Source organism: Quercus robur, chromosome 5, assembly GCF_932294415.1.
Source record: "Quercus robur chromosome 5, dhQueRobu3.1, whole genome shotgun sequence".
Classification (NCBI taxonomy): domain Eukaryota; kingdom Viridiplantae; phylum Streptophyta; class Magnoliopsida; order Fagales; family Fagaceae; genus Quercus; species Quercus robur.
In genome coordinates this window covers 79,622,587-79,649,735 of record NC_065538.1, presented here as the reverse complement: position 1 = coordinate 79,649,735, position 27,149 = coordinate 79,622,587, and the positions used below count along the sequence as shown (strand labels likewise).

General features: G+C 34.7%; 1 protein-coding gene across 1 annotated transcript; it reads right to left on the bottom strand.

Annotated features, from left to right (window-relative positions):
• Positions 1 to 19,418: 19,418 nt before the first annotated feature.
• LOC126727296 (uncharacterized) lies at positions 19,419 to 25,338 on the bottom strand. Its single transcript, XM_050432880.1, has 3 exons — positions 25,030 to 25,338; positions 24,124 to 24,292; positions 19,419 to 23,342 (listed from the first exon to the last, which is right to left on the bottom strand). The coding sequence occupies exons 1-3, from the start codon at positions 25,141 to 25,143 to the stop codon at positions 19,639 to 19,641; spliced, it is 3,987 nt and encodes a 1,328-aa protein (XP_050288837.1). The 5' UTR covers positions 25,144 to 25,338; the 3' UTR covers positions 19,419 to 19,638.
• Between the last annotated feature and the right edge of the window lie 1,811 nt (positions 25,339 to 27,149).

Here is a 27,149-nt window from a genome sequence, read left to right as displayed (position 1 = left end):
TATATATAGTGTGGGTAAGGATAGAGTGTATTAGGATTAACAGTTCAGCAAAACAGAATGTTTCGTGGATATCTCACGAGAAGGCCTTACCCACGAGACACTTGCGAAAACCAGCTATCTCCATCCTGTCCTAATTCTTCGCATTCCAGTCATGTGTACGGCACATACTTCACTTTGTGGGAAGCTTACTCGCGAGATACTCGAGAAAACAGCTTCAGTCTTCAAATGCCTTGAGTCTTCACACACTCTCTCTCTCTCACACAACCCTTACAAATAAAACCCACATGAAATACAGGGTACAAAGGATTAAACATAATTACAATCAAATTTGGAATGGAATTAAAGCCAACAAAAACATAGTTGTAAATTACAACTTTACACCATCAAATGAAAGTTCTACACATATAGCAAATACACTATAACAAACTATAAGTGATTCACATACTCAACCATAATAAATAGCTATGATACATAAAGCATATGATATAATGTAGGAGTAAATTCAAGCATGCCAAGATGCAAAACTGATGTGATAAATAATTAAATGATAACTCTACAAAGCACTACTGATAACAAGTAATGTTAGGGACATAAATTTTAGCAAGGTGCTTAAAAGTATTGTAAATGCACAAAGAAGTTCAAAGAAGCATGTTTTGCATTAAACCAATCATCAAGCATTATTGTTAACCAAGTTCTTAAATTTAGAATTAGTGCCAAGAACTGCAGCAACCATTCTTGAGGTAAAATTGATAAAGGTATGGGAAGGGTGGAATTTTTTTATAGAAATATTTGATAATGGAATGAACATATCACAAAGCAGTTCTATAACATAGAAGAGTTACACCTCAAAAGAGCATTTGACCCCATTGTGACTTCTTCCTATTAGAACCTAAAAGTGTTGACAATGACAAGTTAATTTGAAAGTAAAAGGTTTAATTCAGCTTATAAGCTAAAATGGTAAAAGTTAATGACCACATTTGTCATAATGATGAGGAGCAAGAGTTCGGAATTAGGCAAAGCAGAGAAAAAAAAATCAAATACTAAAATAATTTTAGTAACAAATTTAGATTGAAACCCATAAATCTTAAAAAGCTAAAACACCACCTGCTGATTTCAATCTGTAAACTCAAAACCAACTGTTAGGGTACTTTTTTTTTTACAACTAATTTTATTTGGGTACCACCTATTTATTTTCAAACACCACTAATAAATTATTGGGTTTTCCCAAATATTTTTTGCTCTATTATTAGGTTAATCACAAATGTTTCATATCTCATTATCTAAGTTTGGTTATGATATAAACTATCACAAAAAGCCCCAAAACTCATATTTTATCCAATTTTATTATCATATTCTATTTAAAGCCCAAGAATACTTATGCTTGGCAATATTTGAGAAGCCCATGATTCAAATCCATGGCAAAACAATTTTATCAATGGAATTCAAATCCATGACCAAAGCCCATGATTTAAACCCATGGCAATTTATTTATCTAAAGCCCAATTCTCATTAGCAACATCAAAACCCAATTTTCATTGGCAACATCAAAGTCCAATTCTCATTAGCAATATCAAAAGCCCAACTTACATTGGCACTATTTAAAACCCAATTTTCATTGGCAACATCAAAGCCTAATTCTCATTGGCAACATCAAAAGCCCAACTTACGTTGGCACTATTTAAAGCCCAATTCTTATTGGCAATATCAAAAGCCCAACTTGCGTTGGCACTATTAAAAGCTCAATCTAACTTCTTGGCACTATTCTATCAAAAGCCCAAGGTTATTAAATACTCGGCAAAATACTATATCATAATTATTTCACTTAAAAGTCCGATAATAAAATACTTTAAATTCTTAAACATATTATTACAATATTACAAACTCATGGAATTTATGAATTATCTATTCTCAAAACCCATGGCAATCATCTTGTAAAAACTCATGGAAAGTTATGATTGTTAGACCCATGACATATATTTATTGTTATAAACCCATGAAATACATGGACATCATTTGCATTGCGACATCCATAATATACACCTTCGACACTCATGGTAAACATTCAAACCCACAAGCTCATCATTTAAGTTATGATGCGATTATTAGAAACCATGAACATTATTGCAACATGGAATTCATCAAAGTAAATAGTATTTACAAAAGTATTTTGAAACTTGTCCTATTGTTTCAAACATTACAACTAATTGCTCAAAGGCCCATTGCAAGTATTTATGAAAAATCCAAAAATATTTACTAATAAAATCCATGAGGAATGAAAGCCCATGGCAACATGTGCACACAACCCAGCCCATGTGAGCAAGCCCAAGCAAAAAACACAAGCAACTAACCAAAAGGCAACTAGAGACTCATACAAGGGAACCAAGCCTTGAGAATGGACTAAGGGCTGTCTCATCAATTTTCTGCCACCCTCTGCCTGACGTAAACAATGCCCAAGGGCTGTCATATCAACTGAAGTCAAAAGGATGAAGAGACTCCATGATCTTCCTCAAAACTGCACCTCCAGCGGAAGGGAAGCTGAAACCAAATTATCCAAACTTCAACAAATTGATGCTATAAATGTTAAAAACGATCAAGACATGATTCATGTACCAAGCCCATGAATCCTAAAGGGGAACAATTGGGAACATGTGGTTTGGAGGGCATAAAGGGATCTCTAACGGAACCCCCTGAAGTAGACTAGAACTTGATACCTGGCTTGGGGTGTTGAAATCTTACTTCTTGGGGGACCAAATCTCAGTTTGCAGCATTAGGATTCACTCTTGATACACAATAATTAAGCTCAGCCCCAAAAATCTTGGCACTTAATGCAAAGCTCTAAAATCCCATCATTACCCAAAGAAGCAAGACAACCCCTCAAAGTGGATTTTCCTACTTCTGATCAAAAATCTCAGGAAAGTTAAACCTTGATTTCGTCAACCCTGATGAGTCATGCATTTTTGGATCCTTGTCAATCAATGCTTCTCTAAAGCTCCATTATAAAAACATACACACCTCAGCCCACTAGAGGGAGGAGGAAGCCTCTCTAAGAACTTCTGTCATTGACTACATTCTGCAGAAATTCAACCCCTATTAAGCTTTCTTTAAGCTCCCCAAGTTCTTTTGAGCTCACTCACAACCTTTCTCAGCCTATAGTCACCATAACACCAACATTCACCACCTTGCTTACACCTTCCTACTCCATAAACGTCCCATAACTGACCAGGACAGCCACTCCCTCTGAAACCCTTGGTTTATTTACTACTTTGCTCGTGGTTTAGCTTCCTTAAGCTCGCCACTCATCATCTTCAGCCTACATTCATCTAATCCCAGATATTCTTCCCACCCCTCTACACAACCACAGCTCAAAAATGTCCTCCAACTAGACACAAACAGCCCATTACTCACAAAAAGCTTCAATCTCAGTGTTAATCCCATCTCACTCACTCAAAATAGCCCACATTCACCTCATTCATGCCTTATAATTATACACTCACAAAAATCTCAGTTTAATACTTGCTACACTGAGCTAGGGATCTTTCTCTCCCTTCATTCCATTCTCTTTTTCCTCTTTTATTTGTAACTATGGAGCCTTTAATCGTTGTTTATTATTATGATGAAGAATATAATGTATTTGTAACAATTGAATTTTTCCCTCACAATTGATGTAATGATGGCTGAAAGTACTATAAATTCCCTTGACCAAGACACACAAGGACCCCCAAGAGTGAACATTTTCCTAAATTTATTTAATCATTGATTGCTGGACTCTAAGTATAATTTCATCCCTACCGCTGGAGATAATACCGTACCGCTAGAGGACTGATTTGAACTATGACGCCGTAAAAAGACTAATAATATAACAAACTAACAATACTAACGTGTTTATTGGGCTTTATTGTTGTCTTCTTGTTAGGGTGCAGCTCTATCTCTTGCTTGGGTGGACTTACACCACACCGATAGCCTTTGGGCTTTATTTCAAGGGCCCATCGTTGAGTTTCGGCTAGGCTACCCCATATTCTATTTGGGAACATCAGAAATTTTCCCCTCAACACCAACCACTGAAAAAATATAGCACAAAAAAAAAGAAACCATATTCAGAACCAATAAATCAATCAACAAAATTGTAGTATCAATAGTTTAATTTCCTTCGTTTTCTCAGAAACCTAGCAAAGAGAGAAAACTTACTGGGTAGTGCCTATGCCTGCAGATGGGCGGCACTTTTTGATGATGCTAGGTTGGTGTGAGACATAGCCCACGCAACAATGGTGGCTTGGCACGATGGCTGGTGGCACCGGCAACAATGAGGACCATGGGATGCAGAGAGAAAATCCTTGGAGAAGAGAGTTTGAAATTTCAAATGGGTTGGTGAGAGAAAAGAATATGTTGAGTTAACCTTGGTTTAACCAGAGTTTGAATTTGTTGGGTTAAGTTTTTAACATTTTAATTGATGTGGCACATCTTAGAACCTAGATGTATTTCAAATTAATCCTATCCATAAAATGGACACTCTCCATTCCACTTTGAAATGGAGAGGATCTAGATCCGCTGGGGGGGAGGGGGGGGGTGGGGGGGAGGAAGAGAAAGAAGAGGACAGATTAGGAAGGAAGAGTGGAATCAGTATGTGGATTTCCTTCATTTGGTTGACACCAAAGAAAAGAGATTAATTATTTTTTTAGTAGAAATTCTCTACTTTCTAGATTTATGAAAAAAAAAAATTATCTAGAATTTAATTTCTCTAAACATAAATAAAGGTAGGAAGGTAAAAGCATTTTCCCTTTCTTTCATTTCTTATCTTTTTTACTTCCAAGGTAGACACACATAGAAAAACTTTTTCTTTTTCTTTTTCTTTTTCTTTTGGCTTCCCTTTCTGTTCATTTTCTTTAGATGCAATGAAAAAAGTAACCTCCAGTTGTAGCATGTAGGTTTAGAACCCTAACTTCCCTCCTCCTCCCAAATGAATTACAAATCACTTCAACTTTCGCGCTTTATGTTTTGTGTAGTTCACAATTCCTTCCTTTTAAAACCAACCAATTTCATGTTTGGAAAATGAACATATATCCCCAATTTATTATTTTTTTAGTAAAATCTAACAAAATCTTTTGAAGAAATTATTAGTCATACACCACAAGAAAGAGAAAAAAAAAATGAGGATTACAATGTTGTTTCCTTGGATTGCATTTGTAATTATTGTGATTCTGTTGTATTTAACTGAAAAAGTAACAAATTTAGGATATTTTCTAAATTCCCAAACATAGAGTGAGATATTATGAACTACCTCAAACATAAAAAAGAGAAAATGTTTTTTTTTCTTTCTAATTTTTAACACATTTTTAAGATGTTTAAACTTTTAAAGGCTTTAAAGCGCGATTGTCTCTTACAACCTAAGCAGTCCGACTAGAAAATAAGATCGGTCCCAACATGAATTTTTCCCCCTTTTATTGGAAAGCCCAATAATTAATGCAAATACATTAGAGTTAGAATTTGAATTACATCTTATAATTGGTGACAAGTTAATTTATAAGATCTATATAGTAAAAGTTATAATATTTTTAATATACTCAATTTTTTAACTTACTTAAGAAAAAATATACAGCTCACATTTTTTTTTATAACAAAAATCACTTATTTTCCTCCTCCCCCAATCAGGGGCATTTTTCTACTAGGGGCCAAAAGGCATGGCCTAGGAGGCCTAGGACTAGCCCTCTATTTTTGGATCTTTTGATTTAGGAAATAGTCATTTCTCCTATTATAAGGGTGAAAGTTCAATCAATGTATAAAATACTATGAACGTTTAGACTCCCAATTTACAAATTTCCAAATAATCTAAACCAAATAAAATCACATCCACAGTAGAAATTAAATGGAAAAAATTAAGGGAAGAGAGATGCAAATACAAGGACCACATACGATGTGTTATTGAAGTGGAAACCAAAGCCCTTGACGTAAAACCTCTCCGCCACCCTCCAAGCGGTAAATAATCCACTAAAGAATGTAGTTGGGATATATGAACAACAGAAGACCCTCCAAGCCTAATCTACCCAATGTACCTAAGCCCTCCAAGCTCCTACTCCAACGAGGTTACGCCAAACCAATTTCTTCTTTAGCTTACCGGATTCCGCTACTTGACCATAGCATCAACCAATATGAAATTAGTCCCTTCTTAACTGCTTTCCAAACACCAAATGGTCTTCTCACAGATATGGATATGGTGAGAAAAGGTTTTGTTAATGTACCTCTTAAGGATTTAACAATGGAGAGGAAGAGAGTAGAGGAATTTGAAGAGTCTCTATGTGAATATTAGGGAAGAATAAATCTTGTTTTTCTCTAGGGTTTCTCTCTCAAAATTCTCTTTGGAAGCTCTCATATTTCATGGGTATAAGGGTCTATATATAGTGGGGTGAGAAAGGAATGCGAAGAGTTAGTTTTTCCCAAACAGGGTGGTCTGGCGACTTAACCTCGCGACTAGACTAAGTCGCGAGTTCAAGTTGCGAGCTAACGGCCTAGCCAGCCTGGGACTTTTGTCCTGTAGTGAAACAGCTGGCATGACTCTTCAGCTCCCTTGCATGCTTCACATGTGTGCCAACTTTAGCGGCTTGCCAGTCGCGAGTCAGCCGCGAGTCCCAACCGCGAGTCTCTGCATCTTTACACGATCTTGAACATTTTTGCACAATCTTGAACGTTTCTTCACACTCTCTCACTCACTACCCTTACATGATTCCCACCTAAATACAGGGTTACTAATTGCTAAAATACAAGCAAATTTGGTACGGAATAAAGCCAACAAGATAATTGATAAAATTCAACCTTACAAAGGGTCTGTTTGGGATTTGTTTATTTTGATAAAACTAAATTTTTTTTGCTAAAAGTACTATAAATAAAGCTAAAAGTTAGCTAAAATACTATAATATGACTCATGAATAGTACCAAAAAGTGCAATGAGACCCATAAATAGTAGCAAAAATAAGTTAGCAAAATTAATCATGCCAAACGGATACTAAATGTAATTTTGGAGGAGACATCTAAATTCAGCTGTTGTAAATGTAATTTTGGAGGAGGCATGTAAGTAAGTTTATTAACAGCCCGTTTGCTGCTTCTTTTTTTTTTTTTTTTTTTTTTTTTTGCCTGTTTTGGTTTTCAATAATTTTATTTTTTTCTGTTATAAGAAAAAAGGGGGGGGGGGGGCGGGGTAGCCTAGGACTAGGGTCAGCTTTGATCATTAGAGCATTCGAATTAGTTCGTGCAAAAATTTCTATCTATTTTTAGCATAAGAACTTACTTTTCTATTTTACATACTCATTTTTTAAAACACATCATATCAGATTATTTATGTTACGCTACATTTCATTAAAATATTAAATTTTCTTGATTTCTTAAATTTTTTTCACTTTTTTCATATACAACAACTACCATCAATTCTCCTCTTTCATTCTCGTAAAAAAAGAATAAATAACTAATACAGAATGAATAGTATCAGTATAAATTTACAAGAAATTAAAATAAATTTGTAAATTTACACAATTATACACAAACCAAGGTTATCAATTTTGTACCGTACCGGCCGGTACGGCCGGAATATACCGTACCGGCCAGCAATCCGGTACGCTCGACCCCCCTGTTTCGTACCGGAAAAAATACCGGCCGTACCGGCCAATTTCAGGCAATACCGGCCGGTACCGAAAAAAGTTTTTTTTTTTTTTTTTTAAGTTTTGTAATTTTTGTTATGATAGAATGATAACTTATTTGTATTAACTAATTAGTATTATTTGTTTTCTTAGTATGCAATAGTAACTTTTAAGCTTTCTATTTTATTTTTTTATTTTTTTCTCCTTTTAATTGATACTAAAGTCTAAAATCATGAATAATTAGTTATGAATTGAGGAAATGTTTTATGGTAAACTTTTATATTTATTATAATATTGACCGGTATCCGAAATATATCGTACCGGTGGCCAAACCGGTACGGCCTCCGGTACGGTATTGATATCCTTGACACAAACTCATATGAATTATTTTTATGCAAAACTATGTAAATTCTATTCTTTTTCTATTATACACACTAATGTGAATGCTCACGCAGCAAGAGAGATAATTTGATAACGCTACAGACTACAATTGAAAATATGGAGATGGGATCTCTCTGAACAACGTACAAGATAACGACCATTCAACGTGAAGCATTTCTATTATACACATAGTAATGTGTATGCTCGCGCAGCAAAAGAGATAATTAGATAACACAACAGACTACAGTTGAAAATATGGAGATTGAATCTCTCTGAGCAACGTACGAGATAACGACCATTCAACATGAAACATTTCTATTATACACATATTAATGTGAATGCTCGCGCAGCAAGAGAGATAATTAGATAACACTATAGACTACAGTTGAAAATATGGAGATAGGATGTCTATAAAAGAGTACAAGATAACGACCATTCAACTTGAAGAATACTGCAAACCATAAAGTCTTCGTTTCAAGAATACTGTCCTATCAAAAAAAAAACTTGAAGAATACTGCAAACCATAAAGTCTTCTGATTCAATTAATGCATGGTATGTAGTAACATCAGGTAGTCTTTCAGAAGTGAAAGTGACAAGACTGGTTGTTTCACGTGTGACCAATTCAATTTCAGGCCTGGTAATTTGTTACGTGTACAAGAACTATTATTAATTCCTACTATTCCTAAATGAAATAGAATTTTTGTTACGTTTGTTACGTGTACAAAATCTCCTCTCAATTGTTTATTAAGTTTGATTAATATTTCTATTCCTAATTTTCCTAATTGAAATACAATCTTTTTCAAGGGGCTACTTCTTTGCATAAAAGCGGTGTGCATGTGTGGCTTAATTGAATAGAAGAAAAACTAAGGTAGTCAATTTTATACTGTATTGGCCAGTACGGTCGAATATTTTCATATCAAAACCATCACCGGTATAGAAATTGCTGTGATTCATACCGCCTCAGATATCGGGTCATACCAATCTATTCCGGTCATTTTGGTATATTCCGAGTATTTCGACCGGTAAAAAGGTTTCGGACCGATACAAACAAGAAGAAGACGAGAAAAATAGGTCTGTGACTCACTAATTTGGTGCCTAATGACTGAAATCTATGCTCCAAATCTTTCATTTTTTTTTTCCTTCTATACCCTTTTCTAATTTAGATCCCATTCCTCTCCATTGTAGCTGCCACTGCAACTTCTTTCTTCTTTCCTGCGTCTTTGGTTTCTTCATTGCTAATGCATTACAATTGTGTGCTTTCAGCTTTGTGTCTTTCAAATTTTCTTATCTAAGTATTTAGTCAATGATGTTAGATGGTTAGGTGAAAGTGGTGTGGCAATTTAATGCACTTATTGTATATCTTTTGCTATTTTAGAGTCATCACGTGTCCATCTTTCTTTCTTCTTTTCTTTTCTTTTTTCAAAATTTTTTTTTTTGCTTTAATTTATTCCTTCACTTGTTGCTTATTGTAAATACTGTAATTTATTAGTATTATTTGTTTTCTTAGTATACAATGAACAATTAAGTTTTTTATTTTTTATATTGTGTTTTTTTTTCTTCTTGTAATTGATGCTAAAGTCTAAAACCATGAATAATTTGTTCTGGATTGATGTAATTTTTTATGGTAAACTTTTATATTTATTATAATATATATTTATAAATATAAAAAATAACGGTAAACCCGAAACGGTACACCGGTATTGACCAGTATTGAAATATATCATTCCACTGGTCAAACCAATACAGCCTCCATTACGAGATTGACTCCCTTGAGAAAAACATGCCAAAACTAGAATTTTTTTGAAAATACACAAGGAAGATTAATTGAGTGCTATACCTATAGATAGTTGAAGTGTGCTATATCCATAGACAGTTTGCAAAAAATTGTCAATAAACCTTGCTTTATTTCAATGCTATTTCAGTATTCATTTTTTAAAACTAACCTTATGACATTTCTGATTGTATTAATAATTTTGAATGCACAATTTTTTGGAGGAAAAAAGTATAAAACTCAAATTGAAATAAATGAAAAATTAAGATAATAAAAAAAAATAAAAATAAAAAGTCTCGTTCTTTGAACATGTAATAATGAAATTATAATTACATTATTTTCAAATAAGTTATAAAAAATTTAATTCTTATGGAAATATATGTAAAAAATAAATAATAAATAAATAAATAAAACACAACAACAACAACAACAACAACAAATGTCTTAGAACATGGGAAAATTCTTCATTGAATTTCATACCTGAATTGATTTTAAGTTTTTGAAAAAAAAAAAAAAAAAAAAAAAAACTTTGGATCAGTTTTAATAGATTGGACACTTGGACCATTGGAAGAAGCTTTAGATCGATTTCAAGTAGGGGTGTAGGACTGCCAGATGTAGTTTTAGATAGATTTGAAAATAGTTTAAAATGGCTAGAAATCGTTATAACTGAATTTAAGGAATCCCTGGGACAAAATTAGATCATGTGGGTCAGATGATAAGGAGATCTCCACTTGAAAAAATATAAATAAATGATAAGTACATTTTTCTTTTTCCTCTTTTTTTTTTTTTTTTTTTTTTTTTTTTTTTTTTTTTTTTTTTTTTTTTTTTTTGGAGATTTGACTTTTTCTATGAGATTTGGATTTAATGTTAAGAAAATTAAATTAATACATAGAAAAAGAAGTTAATATTTGGGTTCCGTTCTCTACTTACGCTTGCCAAAGAAAAGAAGACAAATTACACCTTACCTTCGTGCAATTTTACAAAATGAGTTTCATGAATGACATTACCCTTGAATTTTAAATAAATGCAAAACTTAGTTTTTCAATAATGAAATATTTCATTTAAAAAAAATTATTATTTTATACATACCTTAAGGAGGAGAATGTTTATTCATACGCAAACTTCAAGGGAGGAGAGTATCATTTCATCAATAACTATTTGATCTATAAACTGTTTAAATTTCAAATTTTTTATTTTGAAATTTATACATAAAAGATAAGTTTATAAATCAAATAATAAATGACATCTGACTTTTACGAAAATTGACATGCATGTTAAAAAATAGAGAACATATAATCTAATTGTGAAATTTGCAAAACATTAGTTCAATAAAAACCTACTTAGGTAGAGTAATATTACTTAAAATTACACTAGATTTAACAAACAACTATGTTGGAGACCATTATGCAAGATTTAAAATTCAAGTTGAGTAATTGTGATAAGGACAGTGTTTTTTTTTTTTTTTTTTTTTTTTTGAGAAAAATTGCCTCACGATATTATTCAAAAACTAAAGAAGATCAAAAATTATAAAATTAAAAATTTCTAAAGGAATAAACTTCATCTAGACTAATAATGGAAACGAAGACTTAGCTCTCCTTGCTATAGAATGGGCGACAGAATTGTCCTACCTCCTAGTATGAGAGAAGGAATCATCTTACCGAACCCGCAATAGACTTAAAATCTTTAATAAGATGACCAAGGGGTGAGACAGCATCCAGCCCGTCTGAGAGAGCTTAGAAGACCACTTCCGGGTCTCCTTCAAAAATTGCCTGATCCAGACCAAGTTCCGCTGTGAACTGGGCAGCTCTCCTTGCAGCTAGAATCTCCACTACTTCCATCGATGAAGGCATAGGAATTTTCTCTGATAGCGCAACCAACATTGTCCCACTACTACTTCTAATGACTACACCAATTCTCACCTCAAGTGTCTCTGTAAACACTGCCCCATCATAGTTGATCTTCAAAGAGTCTCTATCTGGAGGTACCCATGAAGTTCTGAGAGGTTTCGGCTGTTGGGGCCGGTTAGTGGCTCTTAACTGAAATTCTGATAGTAAAGCCGATGCATGTTCAAAGACTTTTTGTGGAGGAAAGCTTGGTTTGTTACATCGAAACTTATTTCTACTGAACCAAATGGACCATGCAACCATAGAAAGCAATTCCAATTTACAAGGTAGTTGTCCGACTACACTTAGAGCAATTACATCCGTCTGTACAAAAGATTCTGTCTATTTTATAAAAAAAACCTACTTTTTCTATTTTACATTATCACTTTTACAAAATACTTACATCAATTTATCTATTATACACACTTTTTTATTAAAATAATATTTTCCCTCACATTTTTTATTATTTCCCACCCACCCCCACCTAACCCTTCTTTTTCCTCTTAATACACCTTCTTCTTCACACAATCACACTATCCTTATCTCTATCTCCGCCTCTCTTTCTTCTCCTTCTTTTTTTTTTTTTTTTTTTTTGAGAATCTTTTTCTTTCCTCTGCTCTATCAACCCATCACAAGCATTCCATCAACACCCTTCTTTTTCCTCTGAATACACCCCCTTCTTCTTCACACCATCCTTATCTCTATCACCCCCTCTCTTTCTTCACTCTCTCTTTTTTTTTTTTTTTTTTTTTTTTTTTTGAGAATCTTTTTCTTTCCTCTTCTCTGTCAACCCATTACAAGCACTCCATCAACACCAATCTCCATCAACATTGATCCACATCACCAATCCAAATCGCCTCTCCAATCCATGATCCATGATCACCAATCACCGATCCAACGATTTTGTTCCAGTGGTTGATTTTTTTGTTGATTTTGTGGTTGATTTTTGATTTTTGTAGTTGATTTTTGATTTTGTGCCTGTGGGAGTGTGTGTATCAGAGGAAGAAAGAACATGAGAGAGAGGGTTAGTTTTGCAGACAAAGAAGAGAGAGAAAAAAAGGAGCGAATCAAAAATTATTAAAATATTAAATGCATATGCTACAGTAACAATGCATATATGCGCAGTTATTGTAGCAATTGTGTATTTATGCACGGTTACTGTAGCAATTGTGTATTTATGCACAATTTTACACCCACTGATGTGGGTGTATTTTTGCTCAAAATTTGTAAAATCAGTTAGTTTTTCCATTTTAGACAACTTTGCACAGACTGATGTAATTGCTCTTACCAAGTTAAAAAGGGAGGCAAGGTGTGGAAACTCTCGATGAACCCAATCAAAGGATCAGTCCCAAATACAATGGAGAGCTTCATAGTCCCAAAGAGCATGGAGGGTGTTCTCTTTAGCCTTGGGGCACTAACTACACGGAGAATTATCCAAGATCTTGCATTTATGGACATTTGTTTTTGTTGGTAGTGCCTTAGACGAAGCATGCCACAAGAAGGTTTCGACCTTGCTCAGAGTATCCAACTTCCATATTCATGTCTAGAACTTTTTTGACACTTCATCACCTGAACTCGATGTCCTTTCCTTATCATCCAATTCACTGAGAAGTTGGTAACTGTTTTGATGGAGTAAGCCCCTGATTCTTCTGTCGGCTAGATCACAACATCTTCCTGCATGGTCATACATAATGGAATTACTAAATTCTTTTGGGCTTCATGAAATCCATGGCAGTACTTCTAGTTCTGGAGGTCCAGAAGATTCAAATCATGAAGAAGAAGAAGAAGAAGAAGCTCCAACGGCTACTTCTATTAAAACGCTATCATGTATGAGGCTGGGAAAACATAAAGGAAAGTTAAAACAAAACGTCATCGTTTCTCATTAAAAGGAACGGTGCTGTTTTGTGTATGTTCTAGCTGTTTTGTGTGTGTAATGTTATTAAACTATCAGTTTGTTATTTCTAGTAGTGTACGTGTGTAAATCTGTTAGAGCACGTGTGAGGCAGTTACCAATCTCCCTCGTGCTCTCTCTCTCTTACTCTGTATGTATATATATATAGGTTGTAGCCTCCATTGTAATAGTATTGTGGAAGTATTCAGTGAATAATACTTGAAGATTTGTTTTCCATTCTCTCTCTCTCTCTCTCTCTCTCTCTGTGTGTGTGTGTGTGTGTGTGTGTGTGTGTGTGTGTGTGTGTGTGTGTGTGTGTGTGTGTGTGTGTGTGTGTGTGTGTGTGTGTGTGTGTGTGTGTGTGTGTGTGTGTGTGTGTGTGTGTGTGTGTGTCTTTCATCTCAAAGTTTTTGTTATAGAGGTTTTCACTTCAAAGAGAAGAACAAATATTCGATTTGTTGAGAATTCCAATTGCCTCTATCCATATTAAACAACTCAGAAAGAGTTGCATCTTCGAGAAGGATACCACAACGTGAAACAATCTTTGATGCTAAGTTGCCAAGCAACCAACAATCTTCATAAATTCTTATAGTTTTTGTTGTGAAATTTTAAATTACTCGCAAGTGAACAAACCATATCGAAGTATAGTTTGACAAGAACAAAGTCAAACTCACAAGGACTTGAATGAATGTAGGAAAATTAATCAAATCTTAACCAAATTAATCCTAATCTAGTTTAATAAAAATTGGTTGTTTTGAAATTAAATAAACTAAACAAATAATTAAACTAAGCAAAGATATAATATAAAGCGGTAAAGAAATGTAAACAATCTAGAGAGAGGAATTAAGGTTTTGGAATCCGCCTTGTGAATTCATATCAGCATATATTTATGATCATTAATTTTTCCCAACCACTACATGATAATTTAGAAATCAATCTTGCTATAAATATTATCATTAAAACTTTTATTTAAATATCTAAAACATGCTCTTCTTCGCTTCCTAGATATAAAATCAAATCATCAATTGTATCCATAGCCAAACAAATCACAAGAGATATCCAATTTTAAAATCAAGAAATAAAAAACCAAGCATTCAATTAATTAAGAAAAATCCTAAATCATGAGAAAAATATGATTGAACTCATATCTAGAATCTCATCTTAGTCAATTGATATGAAGCAAGAACAATTTAAATCATTAAAGAACAACTATTGTGGGAAAAATCAAATAACATAAATATTACTAATAATCCTTAACAAGGTTTCATCCTCATCCCTAATTATAAATTTGGTTATTCATGGTAACTGAAATAAAATACTAAACATTAAACTAGACAAATAAAATAGAGAAAGAAATAGTTTTTCATCCCAGCCCTAGCATTAGCCTCTTGCTCCAATTTTTTTGTTTTTTATCCCAGCCCTAGCACTAGCCTCCCTGAATTTTGCCCTAAAGAGCCTTTAAATAGGTTAAGGAATCCTATTATAAGTTGAATTCTCGTTTGGAGAAAATCCCAAATTTTTAGGCTTCACTTAACCAATTATTTTGGCCCATTTAACTTCAGAATTAGGACTTTTGGTAAACTACAAAGTTGTAGCCCTTTAAGTTAAATTTCAAGCCCAACTTGAATCATCTCAATTGGACTTCTGAGTCAAAAGTTATGCCAAAAATACTAACTAATGTGAGGGCTGGAATCCTAATCCGAATTGGACTTGGATTTGGTGCAAATTTCCTTTGATTCCTTACTCCAATTGGACTTAAATTTAATTGGGTTGGCCTTCTTTAGCTTCATCATAGCCCTTGTAAAAGTAAAGTCCATTAACTTTCCTCTTTGCACAAATCCACTTATTTAATTCCATTTTACTACAAAAGACAAATTCACGCAATAAAATTCAATTAAGCACAAAATTGATTATTCAACATTATTCCAAAACCAAATATAAAATGCATGAATTAACTCAAAATAAGTATGATCATGCTTTCTAATAATGATATAAATATGCAAAATTAAACTATTATCAATGCACATCAATTTTCCCATCCCCAATCCTCCACCACATCCCATTCTCAATGACCCTCATAGCTTTTAATGTACTCTATCATGCATATTAGCCAGATGACACCTTAGCATCAAAAGTAGACCTAGTAGGGAAATATTTCGCTTTAAAAACTCAGTACAATAGTGAAGATTTGTCATTCCACAACCGCCAAACTTGTTTTGCTAACATCACCCAATTAAATTTCACTAAATCTTTAAAACCCATCCCTCATTGAGTTTTTGGTTGACAAAGAGTCTCCCATTTCTTCTAATGGATTTTTCTTTGTTCACCCCTTTGTCCCCACCAAAATTTTCTAGTCATCATTTCAATATCATGGCAAAGACCCACTAGAAGTTTAAAAAATGACATAGCGAATGTTGGTATAGCTTGTACCACCGCTTTAAGCAGAACTTCTCTGCCTACTTGGGACAATAGCTTCTCTTTCCATCCTTAGAGCATTTGCAGCAGTGTAGCGATATTGCTATATTGCTAAATTTTAGCTCCTCAAACACTAAAATGATGCTTCAGCAGTAGAACTAAATCTATTTTTCTTAGCTCCACTACTACAATGCACATCTATAGATAGATGTACACTATTCATGAGAGCTAAAAAAAATATATTATTTTATTTGGCCGGTGATTAAAATAATAAAAATGCCTCTCTCTCTCAGTCACTCTCGCCTCTCTCTCTCTCAGTCACTCCGTGCTCTCCGACCCACGCCTCTGATGGCCTCAACGTCATCGGCCCAAGCCGACCCAAGCCCCAAGCCTCCGACACACACCTCCGCCAGCCTCAACGTCACCGGCCCAAGCCAACCCAAGCCCCAAGCCGCCGATCCACATCTCCGACCCACACCTTCACCCACTTCTCTTCCGCTGATTAGACTCATGCCGACACTGTCCTCCCCAAGTCGTAAGCCACCGTTGCTGCCCATCTCTCTATTCTCTTTGTTTTGATTGAGTGTTTTTTTTTTTATGTATTTTCATATGGGTTTGGTGGCTGTGGTGGTGGTGGTTGATTTTGGCTATGGTAGTGGTGGTAGATGATTTTGACAGTAGGTTTGTGGATTTTGGTTGTGGTGGTGGTGGATGATTTTGGCTTTGGCAATGGGTTTTGTGGATTTTGGCTATGAGTTTTGTGGTTTATGGTTGTGGTTGTGGCAGTGGTAGTGGGTTGTGGTTGTGGTTGTGGTTGTCATGGCTAGTGGTTTGTGGTGACTAGTGGTGATGGGGTTGTGATTGTGGGTTTTTTTTTTTTTTTTTTTTTTTTTCTATGTTGTGTTGTGGTTGCCAAAGTAGAGTGGTGGTTGTGGTGGTGGTGGTGGCTGTGGTTGATGGTAGAGGTGGTTGTGGTTGGTGCTGTGGATTATTTTTTAGTAGTGGGATATATTATTTTATTTTAGAGGATATATTATTTTATTGTGTTGAAAACTAAAATAGATCCACTGCTGCAGCATATGTATAGGTAAAATAGATAAAGTAACTTTTGGTGGAGTTAAAAAGCTAAATTTTTAGCTCCACCACTGTGGATGCTCTTAGAGCTTATGCCAAACCCGTTCTTTTATATAGACCAAACTTGACTTTTTATTTCTCCCTATCATAGCTAGGAGGCCGAGGTACTTTTCATATTCTCTTATTTCAACAACCCCTAAAAATTCATAATCTCTAGCTTCCTTTCCTATAAAACAGCTTTACTGAAAAACACTATCGTCTTCCCTCTATTGACTTGTTGCCGCAATGCATGTTCATACAAAATCAGTAAGTTCTGGATAACTTGAAGATCTCCCATATTTGCCTGACAGAATAATAGGCTATCATCTACAAAAACAATAAGCAGGTAACTCTTGAGAAAGACATAATTGATGACTTGAACTCGAAAATGTCAATGTGCTAATAATTAATTGGACTAAGATCATTGTTAATTGACCAACACAGGTTATTATGCAATGTTTTTTTTTTAATTAATATTATTATTTTTTTATATATAAGAAAATGGTGCTTCAGGCTTTGGCCAAATTATTCCACTCTATGCCCACAAGCAGAGGTGGAGCTACCTTATTGCTTGGAGGCCATGGACGCCCAAAATTTTAATTTTCTTTTATTGTTATGGTAATTTTAGGCTATAGGTCTTATCCAACAAGGAAGTAATAGGCAATGGGCCCCTTTAAAAAATATGAACGCCCCACCCCCCCTTCCCCCTAAATTAATTCCTAGGATCCCAACAGTCCAATGGATATATTGCCCAAAGAGTTAAATAATATGCTAGCTAGCCCCCCAATCGTCCAAATGATTTGTTGCAAACCCAATGGATTATAACATACTATTTGAAAAGAGCATCATTTAATCATTTCTTCAAACAAAAATTTACCTTTTTTCCATCTTTCTCATTCTCAAGAAGCTACCTTTAGTTCTTCTCCCTACTTCTGCCCGCCTACACTACCTTCTCTCAAGTCAACACGTTAACTCTCTTTTCAACCCAACCAAATAACCTCAAGCATATGGGCATTTAGATTTAAGTTTTGTTATACATATGATAATGGTCATATGGTTTTATTTTATTTTATTTTAATTTATTTATTATAATATGAATCTTAACATATGAGTTTTTGGCTTTCTAATTAGTGTAATGAATATGTTTCGCTTATAAAGATTTTGTTGTTCAATCTTTGTGTTGCTATATTATAATATATTTTATCTCTCTATGTCATCATTTTTTTTAAGTTGATTTTTATTTTATTTTTTTGTTTTAAATTAGGTGCTAAATAATTCATTAAAAATTAAAATATAGGAAATTTCCAACATTATAAATAATGATGGGTTGATAGTTTTTAAAATAATAGTGAAAATTTTTGTATATATCTATTGTGAACTAAATAATTGTTGAGAATATGTTGATATATCAAAGTTGATAATTTTGTATTCAATAGATTTTTGAATTATGATTATTGTATTAATACTATAATTTTTGTTGTAGAGATTCTATTAAAAAAAAAAAATCACAACAAATCAACCCCCAAATAAAAATTCCTGAGTACACCCCCGCCCATAAGATACCGTGAAAATCTCATAAACCGGTTGTGTGGTTATTATGCGAGTTTGGTCTATGGAGTGTGTCCCTTTGTACATTTCTAACAATTATAAATAGATTTGGCTGATTGCAATGCTCTTCGCTGCTATACCAGCTTGTGTTTTGGTCGTGCCGTTGTAGCCTATACCAGCTGGTTGGAGTTTGGAGTTTGGACTGTCAAATTGGGCTGAGACAACCGAAATCGTTCATTCAGCCCAAAGTTTGCTAGGCTGAGATTCCTTTGGGTTCAGGCTGGTTGAGTTCTATTAGAAATTAGAGCCCAAGAACTTATCCAAGTACAAAGAATTTAATTATATGAACAAGCCAGACTAATAAAAAAGGTCTTAACCTTTTTTTTTTGGGGTCTTAATAAATATATATATATATAAAACCATTTGACTATCAGAAATTGGCATGAGAAGTCAATGACAAAAATGGGTAACATTTTTTTTTTTTTTTTTTTTTGAGAAAACAAAAATGGGTAACTGATATCCTAAATTGACAAAATAAAACAACTTTACCATTTCTTATGGACGAGCACCATCAAATGCTCCATGCAAAATGAAATACCATGTTTCAAAGTTTAACATAGAGATCAAAGTCCTTGATTTGGTATTATAGTAGTGATTAAAATAAAATTCAGAACTCTCTTTTTTAACAAATTTGAACAAAATTATAGTACCTTATACCTTTTCTCTCAAGACAATAAAACAAAAGAAACCACAGAGAGGTTTAGCAAGAACCTGCTAAAAAACACATCTTCAACTTTCAAGCAAAAATTGTTTTCTTTATAAGTGATTATACAGTTTTCATCTACCATTCATCAACCTAAATTTGCAATACAATCAAACAATGGAAGAGAAGATTCATAAATATCTTCCATCTCATCCTGCTTTGAAGTTATTTTCCAATAGCAACCTCACCTGCAGAATCATACAAGCTTACAGTAGAATTTCTCAACTTCAAAATGGAATATCCTTATTTCTTCATTGTAAAGCCAACAGCTTCTTTTCAAAAATTTTGGCACGCCGAAGAGCATCTATGGCCTCAGCTTGCTTTCCTGAACGTTTCAAGTTTACTGCCTTTACCTTCTCTGCCTTGATCCGTTCTTCCAGTTGAGTTCTCTCTAGAGTAGAGGTTTCACTTTTACCAACATTGGGTTTCGAAGGTTCTTTTCTTTCCGGGATGCGTGCTTCTGCCATATTAGTGTCTTCTAGTCCAATTGCTTTTAAGGCAGATAACAGTTGAGGATCGAGAAGAACCTCAACAACCACATCATCTACCGTTTCTGATTTACTCCCAGAAGACTCAGCCAACTCCTCCAACTGGGTCTCAAGTGCCTTGGCTAACTCAAACTCAGCTTCTGCTTCCTCTGTAAAACCCTCCCTTCGCAGCTTTAAAGCTCGACGCTTGTGGCCAAGAGATTCCTGTTGCAATTTGAAACGGTCGCGACTGGACAATGGTTTCGGAGCCAAATTTGATGTACCATGATCCTTTTTTCCAACAGAATGAATGTTAGATGTAGACACATCACTAGGAGCAGTTTTTGGCTGGGAATTTTCCTCCTCAAGACTCTTCTCAAGCAACTTTGCCTTACGAAGTTCCTCTCGAGCTTCTGCCAACTTCCCTTCTCTCTTTAGGGCAACTGCTTTCCTCTTATGAGCCAAAATTTCTTGATGAAGGGAGCTGTCATTCTTCTGAGAAGCAAGTCCCTGAACTGAACTTGCATTATATATATTTGGCTTCTCATCAGCATGCACCATTTCTTTTTTCTCAGTTGTAACATTGTCCTTCCGTCCCAGATCTCCTTTGGCACTTGTCAGGGACCCCAAATGGGTAGTGGAACTAGTAGTAGACCAATTTTCAGAACCAAAATTTAATTTCTTCTCTTGCTTTTCATCAGGCTTGCGAGAATAACTCCAATCATCACCAGTCAGCAGATCCATCAAGTTTACAGAATGTCCAGGCGGAGTTACGTAATCAGCACCTTCTGTTTTGGTATTTTCTGGAGGACTCATTTCACCTGGAGTACCCAATTTTACAGAAGATGAACTATTTTCCTCAGTGAACTGAGAGATTAGGGAAATTGAAACATCAGCATTCCTCAAGGGAGGATTAACCATGTCACTTGCCAATCTTCCTAAACCCATTGATGACTCAACAACTTGTTTGTTTGTACTCTCTGCTGCTGGGGCTGACCCTTTATTCACTTCGACTGTATCTTTTGATTTCCCATGCTTTTCATGAGTTACCAATAATTCAAAAGGCTCAGGCCTTTTATCCTCGATCGCATTAATAAGAGGTTCCTTCTTTGCGGCTTCCAAAACTTCTATCTGGGCCTCTAAAACCTTAGCCATCCTCAATGTTTCGTCTGCCTGTTCTGTTTCTCCCTTGTGTCTAAGAGCAAGGGCCTTTCTTTTTAAACCCAAAAGTTCCCTTTGGATTTCTCCCTTATTTCTAGGCGCTGCTGCAATAGGAGTGTCAAAAGAGGATTCAATTACAGATGGATCTGCAGTATGAGTACTGACAGAAACTTGTTTACGTATTTCTTGCATGGTTACAGGTGCAAGTTCTTCATCATTCCATCCAAGATTCTTTAGAACTGAGAGTGTTGCTGGGTCATGCATATCTTTTTCTGTTATGTGCACTTCAGCAACTTCTTCCAATGAACTCCCCTCAAGGGTCTTGAAGTTTTCATCTTTAGACCTATTAGATTCAATCTGAACTTCTCTCTTCGGAGCTTCCATCTCCACTATCTGAGCCTCTAATGCCTTAGTCTTGCTCAGAACCTCCTCTGCCTCCTCTGCCTTCCCTTGGCGTCTCAGAGCAAGAGCTTTTCTCTTTAAGTTTAAGAGTTCCCTCTGGAGTTCAGCTTTACTTCTAGACGTTCTGACTAGAGTATTAGATGGGGAGTGAGTTGAAGAAGGCTCAATTATCTGCACAGAGTGATTATCATCTTGCCTAGAAGGTTTAGATGCAGAGTTTGCAAGCTCATTATCCTCATCAGTCCAACCTAAATTCTTTAGAACTGATAGATATGTTGGATCAAGCATATCTTGATCTGTTACATCATCTTCGCCTTCTCCTTCTCCAAGTGGAAGATTTCTATTAATATCTGTATGTTTGTAGGAAAAATCCGAGTCTTTCCTACCAACAGTAACCCGTGTAGCCTTCACCTCAAAACTATTATCCATCTGTTCAAGTTGAAGCTCAAGAGCACTACCCTTCTTCAATTCTTCGTCTGCCTCATCCAATCTTCCTTCCCTTCTCAAAGCAAGAGCCTTCTTTTTCAAACTCAGAAGCTCTTTCTGAATTGTTAATCTACTCTTTGGTGCAAGTTTGGGATCAACATCTTTCCTTGCATTAACATTTGCATCATCTACCTTTGTTGAGTTCAAAAATTTATCAGCAGATAGAGAAGTTGAATGTTTCTGAATTACTTTGGGATTCTGTATAATAAAGTCATCCTCTTGAGAGTCAAAGTTTTCAAGGTCTCTCTCAAGTACCTTGGCCTTCTTAAGCTGTGTCATTGCCTCCACCACATTACCTGCCCTTTTCTGATTAAGAGCCTCTCTTTTCAAAGAATGAATTTCACTTAACATCGCTTCCCTGTCAACAGGAACAGATTGGTGTGAAATGTTTTCAGGATGAATAGATTCCTCAGTCCAACCAAATGATTGCAAAGCAGCAGCTATTTCAGGGTCCTCCATATCCTTATCCGTCACTTCAAGATTACCATCAACAATCAAGTCATCAGAAGCACCCACTAGGTGATCAAAATTTAAACCATGCCCCCGCTCATATTGAACAGAAATTTCTTCTTTATCATTGTCCATACTACGGATTAGTACAGAGAGCTCATCATCAGAATCTTCTTCAGCTCCAGCCAAAAGTTCCTGTTCTTCAAGTTGTTTTTCTAAAACTTTAGCTCGCTTCAATTCTTCCTTGGCTTCTGCTAGCTTCCCCTCACGCTTCAACATAAGTGCCTTTTTCTTAAGAGCAACAACCTCAGTCTTGTCAATGCCACCACCACCCTTATCTTTATTAGTCTTCTGAGAGACTTCTCCAATAAGAGAAGAGAGTTCACCTTCCAAACTCAAATTTACAGACTTTTTACCTTCATCGAAGAGATCTTTATCAGACCATCCCAGTTCTCTGAGTTCAGCAGCAAGGTCGTCCTTTTCTTTACCAGCACGAGGAATGATCGTATTTTTTCTACCAGCTTCGTTAGGACCATCTTTATTCTGGCTATCAGCCATGTTTCCAGAAGACAAGACCTTTTTACGACTTTTTCTTAAGTAGATTTCCAAAGCCTCAGCTTGCCTTTCAAGCTCTTTCCCTCTCTTAAAAGCTCTTAGAGCTTCCTCTGATTTCCCTTCTCCTTTGAGAATTTTATGCTTCTTCTTTTCTTCCAAAGCTCGCTGACGCAATTCCTCAGGACTAGCAGATTCCATTTCACTCTTTAAATGATTAGGCTCATCTAGAGATATACTTCTATTTATTTCTCCTTCCCCATCCCGAGTAGAAACTTCTTGAGCATTCGAACAGGATGCGCTGCTAGTGGTCCTTTGAATACTGGACACCAAGTCACTGTTTGACTCCCGTGCTGACGAAAAAGATTCCTCTCTAGCACTACCTAGAATCTGGTTCAGAACTTCATCCTCATCCTTTGATGTCAATTTTGAACTGCCTGTACCAAAATAATGAGAACAGAGCTATAAAATTATAGTAAATATCTATTTTGTTCTATAACTATGTGAAATATTAAAAGATAAGAAATTTGGCATTAAAATGATTGCTGACGTTACTAAAAAGGAAAAAAAATAAGACATCTGTCCCAGAGACATACAATTCAACTAGATGATACATTTTTTGACAACAATCCTTAATATGCAGGTGCTCGACTTAAATATCTATATTTATAAATTTCATAATGGAAACAAGAATATTGCACAGCATCCAACAAATTTCTGATCTCACTTCCCCAGAGTTTTAAGGAAGTACAAATGCAACAGCTTAACTTGTCTCAACTGGATTTGTCTATTGTAATTGATAGCCAGCAGAATAATTCTTCAAAGTATATCACTCTGATATATTGCTTCAAAACTTTATTTTTTAATAAGAAATTAATGATACCAATAATGTATTCAGGTAATACAGAAGGTCATAATAGAACCAATTTCAATTGCAAAGAGATTTAAAGTGTTGATAACTTTAAAAATAAATAAATAAATAAACCCGAGTAATTTATAAGTTATAAAAAGAATGACAAAAAATATTGGGCATTTTGGGGTTACGCGAAATAAACAAAGAAGTGGAATGAGCATGTGCTTCTTTGAATGAGGCAAGGCCATGCAATTGATGACCCAGTGAGTATCACTGCTATGCGATGAAATAGAAACTTAATTTTTTAAACACGTTTGGGCCCGAGGGGAGAAGAAGCTCCAACTACAGTAAAACAACAAAAATACCTCTACCAGCTCTGCCCTTGTGCCCATGTCGCATCTCAAAGCGTGTGGCCTCTTCAAGCTTCTTACAAGGCTCACATATGCGCACAGGTGAATCACCTTGGCCACGTAAAAACATTCTTTGCTGAGTACAACTGTTGCAAAACAAGCCCCCACACCTTCGGCAGTGATGCTGAAAATCCAGAATGCAAATCATCAAGAACTAGTAATGACTTGAAATAAAGATTTTAATGATCCCCAAGCATAAAATGAGTAAAAGAAAATTTCAAGAAATTCGTCAAAAAAATCTTTTTTTCTATTGGTAAGCTACAAGCATGAAATGAGTTTCAAATCCGAGACTTCACCCTCTATCTATTCTAATAGGAGAAAGAAATGCCATTTGAGCCAAAACTCATTTCCAAATTACTAAACAAAAACCAAACCCTTCTATACTGCCCTATCATCCTCAATTTTAAGCCTTTATTTGACCGATCAAAGAAAATCCAATCCTTCATGACTCTACTTATCCATCCTAATCTAAAACAACCATAAACAAATCTTTTCCAAATTTAAATTAACAGCAAGCAAGCAAGCATACAAGACTAATAAGTCCCATCCACTGAAACTGCAAATTCCCAAAAAAAATAACAATCATGTGTTGCTCCAAAAACAATCTATTATTCCAATGTATCCTAAGACCACCACACACACACACACACACACACAAACAAAAACCCCAAACCAAAGCATTTTCAGCCTAATCATGGTCAAGTACACATTTTACAACCAAAAGAACAAATTTTGCGATATGGGTTTTGAAGAAACATACAAATTAATCAAAAAATATCAATTGGGTGTTGGGATCATAGAGAAAAAAAAAAAATTAAATTGATAAAGACAAGAATAGGGAAAGTCAAACAAAAACAAAACCTTGCGATTGATGAAAGTGAACTGAGAATTACATCCCTGACAGTGTGAAGCATCAACCACCCATGTGTTCCCTCTCAGTGATGGCTTTGCAGGCAATCCGATCTTCTCTAACATCTTCTTCGCCTTGTTTGTTTTCCGGGAAAATTTTAAGTTTTCAAAGGAAAAAGAAAAATCAAAGAGAGAATCAAAAATGTTTAATTCACAGGTTTTATTTATTTAATATTATTATAAGGGAAAGAAAACTTAGATTTCGATTTTGGGTTTGGCAAGGAAGTAAAGAAAAAGATTCAAGGAAAGCTGTGACTGACTTCTATTGATGATGATGAGGATAATTAATTTTCGTTTTTGCCATTGTCGGAACTTGGAAGAGCTAACGACGTCGTTTCAGGTAAAGAGCAATGGGCCTTCATGGTTGGGTGTAAAAAAGCCCACTGGTGGACCCGCACACAACCTAGCCATTCTTATCCAGAAAGAAATTTTCATTTGGAGTACACTTTCTCTTTTGTTTTTCATTTCTTCTTTGGGTCTAGACTCTGGACTTTTTCTGTTGTTAGCAAAGAGTTTTGGTCCATAGAGTTTTGACAAATTCTATGGAAGCCCAATTTAAAGTTAGACTAGATTGAGTGGGCCTCAAAAGGCTGAACTAGACTTCTTTCAATTTGTTACCTTAATAAAAAAATCTCTGCATTTGTCTTTTAATATAAAGGGAGACTATTTTATCATGAAGATTTAGTTTTTTTTTTTTAATGAATTTAAATATGCATATTTTGTTATTGCTATTATCTTTTATTCTTGAGATGGAAAAGTCTCATATTGTTAGTTTACATTACCATTTCAACAAGGCTTTGTTATAAACCTCTCTCCTAAATTAAAATGAAGATGTAAGTTTAAGAGTAATGAAACTCACAAGTTAATAAGTTAATAAATATATATTTTATTAGAATATTTGTTATTTATGATTTATGATGCCACATTTGAAAACTATTCAAAGCTCAACTTAACCATTAAACCAAAATTCATTCTCTTTTTTGGTTTTTTGTTCTAGTCTGATTTTTGCAACCATGTTTACAAAAAAAAAAAACTATGGACACAAGAATGATGCGACATGTGTGAGCCTGGCCTAAAGTAATGTCAATGCCGAGTTGAGTAGGCTATGGTCCAAGCAACAATCTCAAGAGAAATTCTAAAAATTGTGAGGTTGTACCTCTAAGATCCTATCTTCAAGAATTTCTCCTCTAACTAAATCCTAATAACTTCCAAATACAAAGAGATCTTATTGACCATAGGGACTATTCTTCTACATTCTCTATATAAGTATTGCATTGTCACCATTCCACTATTTGCATAACCAAAAACCCTTATTACTGTTTTTGTACATATGACATATCATACCTTTGCATTGCTGACTTAAGTATCAGAAATTCTCCTGTGGGTATAACAACAGTGCAATTCTTATTATTCTTATCTTCCACACAAGTGCTCATGGATTTGGGATCAAGTTGTACAAACAACTACATCAACAAGGGCAGGCCTGCTATATTGCAATGTCATCCATATTTGTGACTTAAAATTGAAAGAAAAATGTACTTTAAAGTTTAAACATGTTTTTGAAGATGTAGCAATTGCAACTGTAGACTAAAACTCGAATGTAATTTTGAAAGACTTGATGGACAATATGATTAGCAACAAAGTGGTTATAATCGGGATATTGCTTTAAGTTGGAAAGAAGGTTTTCAGAAGCGGCCAAGAGTCTTGAAATATATTTCTATTGCTTGCTCTCCTGTTTTAAGTGAATCAAGGTTTCAAATCCCTCTCCCCATTGTTGCAACTTATATCTATTAAAATCTAAAAAATAAAAATGAAAATCAAATCAAATATGGTAAGATTTTGTGGAATACGAAATTTAGCCATGTATATAATACATATATGATATATGTTAAGAAATCTTATCCAAAGCTTACGAATTACATTTTGGGTCATGCTAAAAAGTGTTCTTAAGATATTGGTTAAAAATCCAGTTAAAAAAAGTTTTTATAATTATAAAAAATTTAAAAAAAAAAAAACAATTAATGTTTTGACATTTTTTTTTTCCATAAAAGTGATGTCAGAACTTTCCTAAA

What these genes read in the sequence shown, in the direction of transcription:
- LOC126727296 (XM_050432880.1), bottom strand. Translation starts at nt 25,143, where the DNA reads ATGTTAGAGAAGATCGGATTGCCTGCAAAGCCATCACTGAGAGGGAAC. An exon ending in TCACTTTCATCAATCGCAAG is followed by an intron (nt 24,293 to 25,029) that starts GTTTTGTTTTTG and finishes CTGGATTTTCAG; the next exon opens with CATCACTGCCGAAGGTGTGG. An exon ending in CAAGGGCAGAGCTGGTAGAG is followed by an intron (nt 23,343 to 24,123) that starts GTATTTTTGTTG and finishes ATTTTGGTACAG; the next exon opens with GCAGTTCAAAATTGACATCA.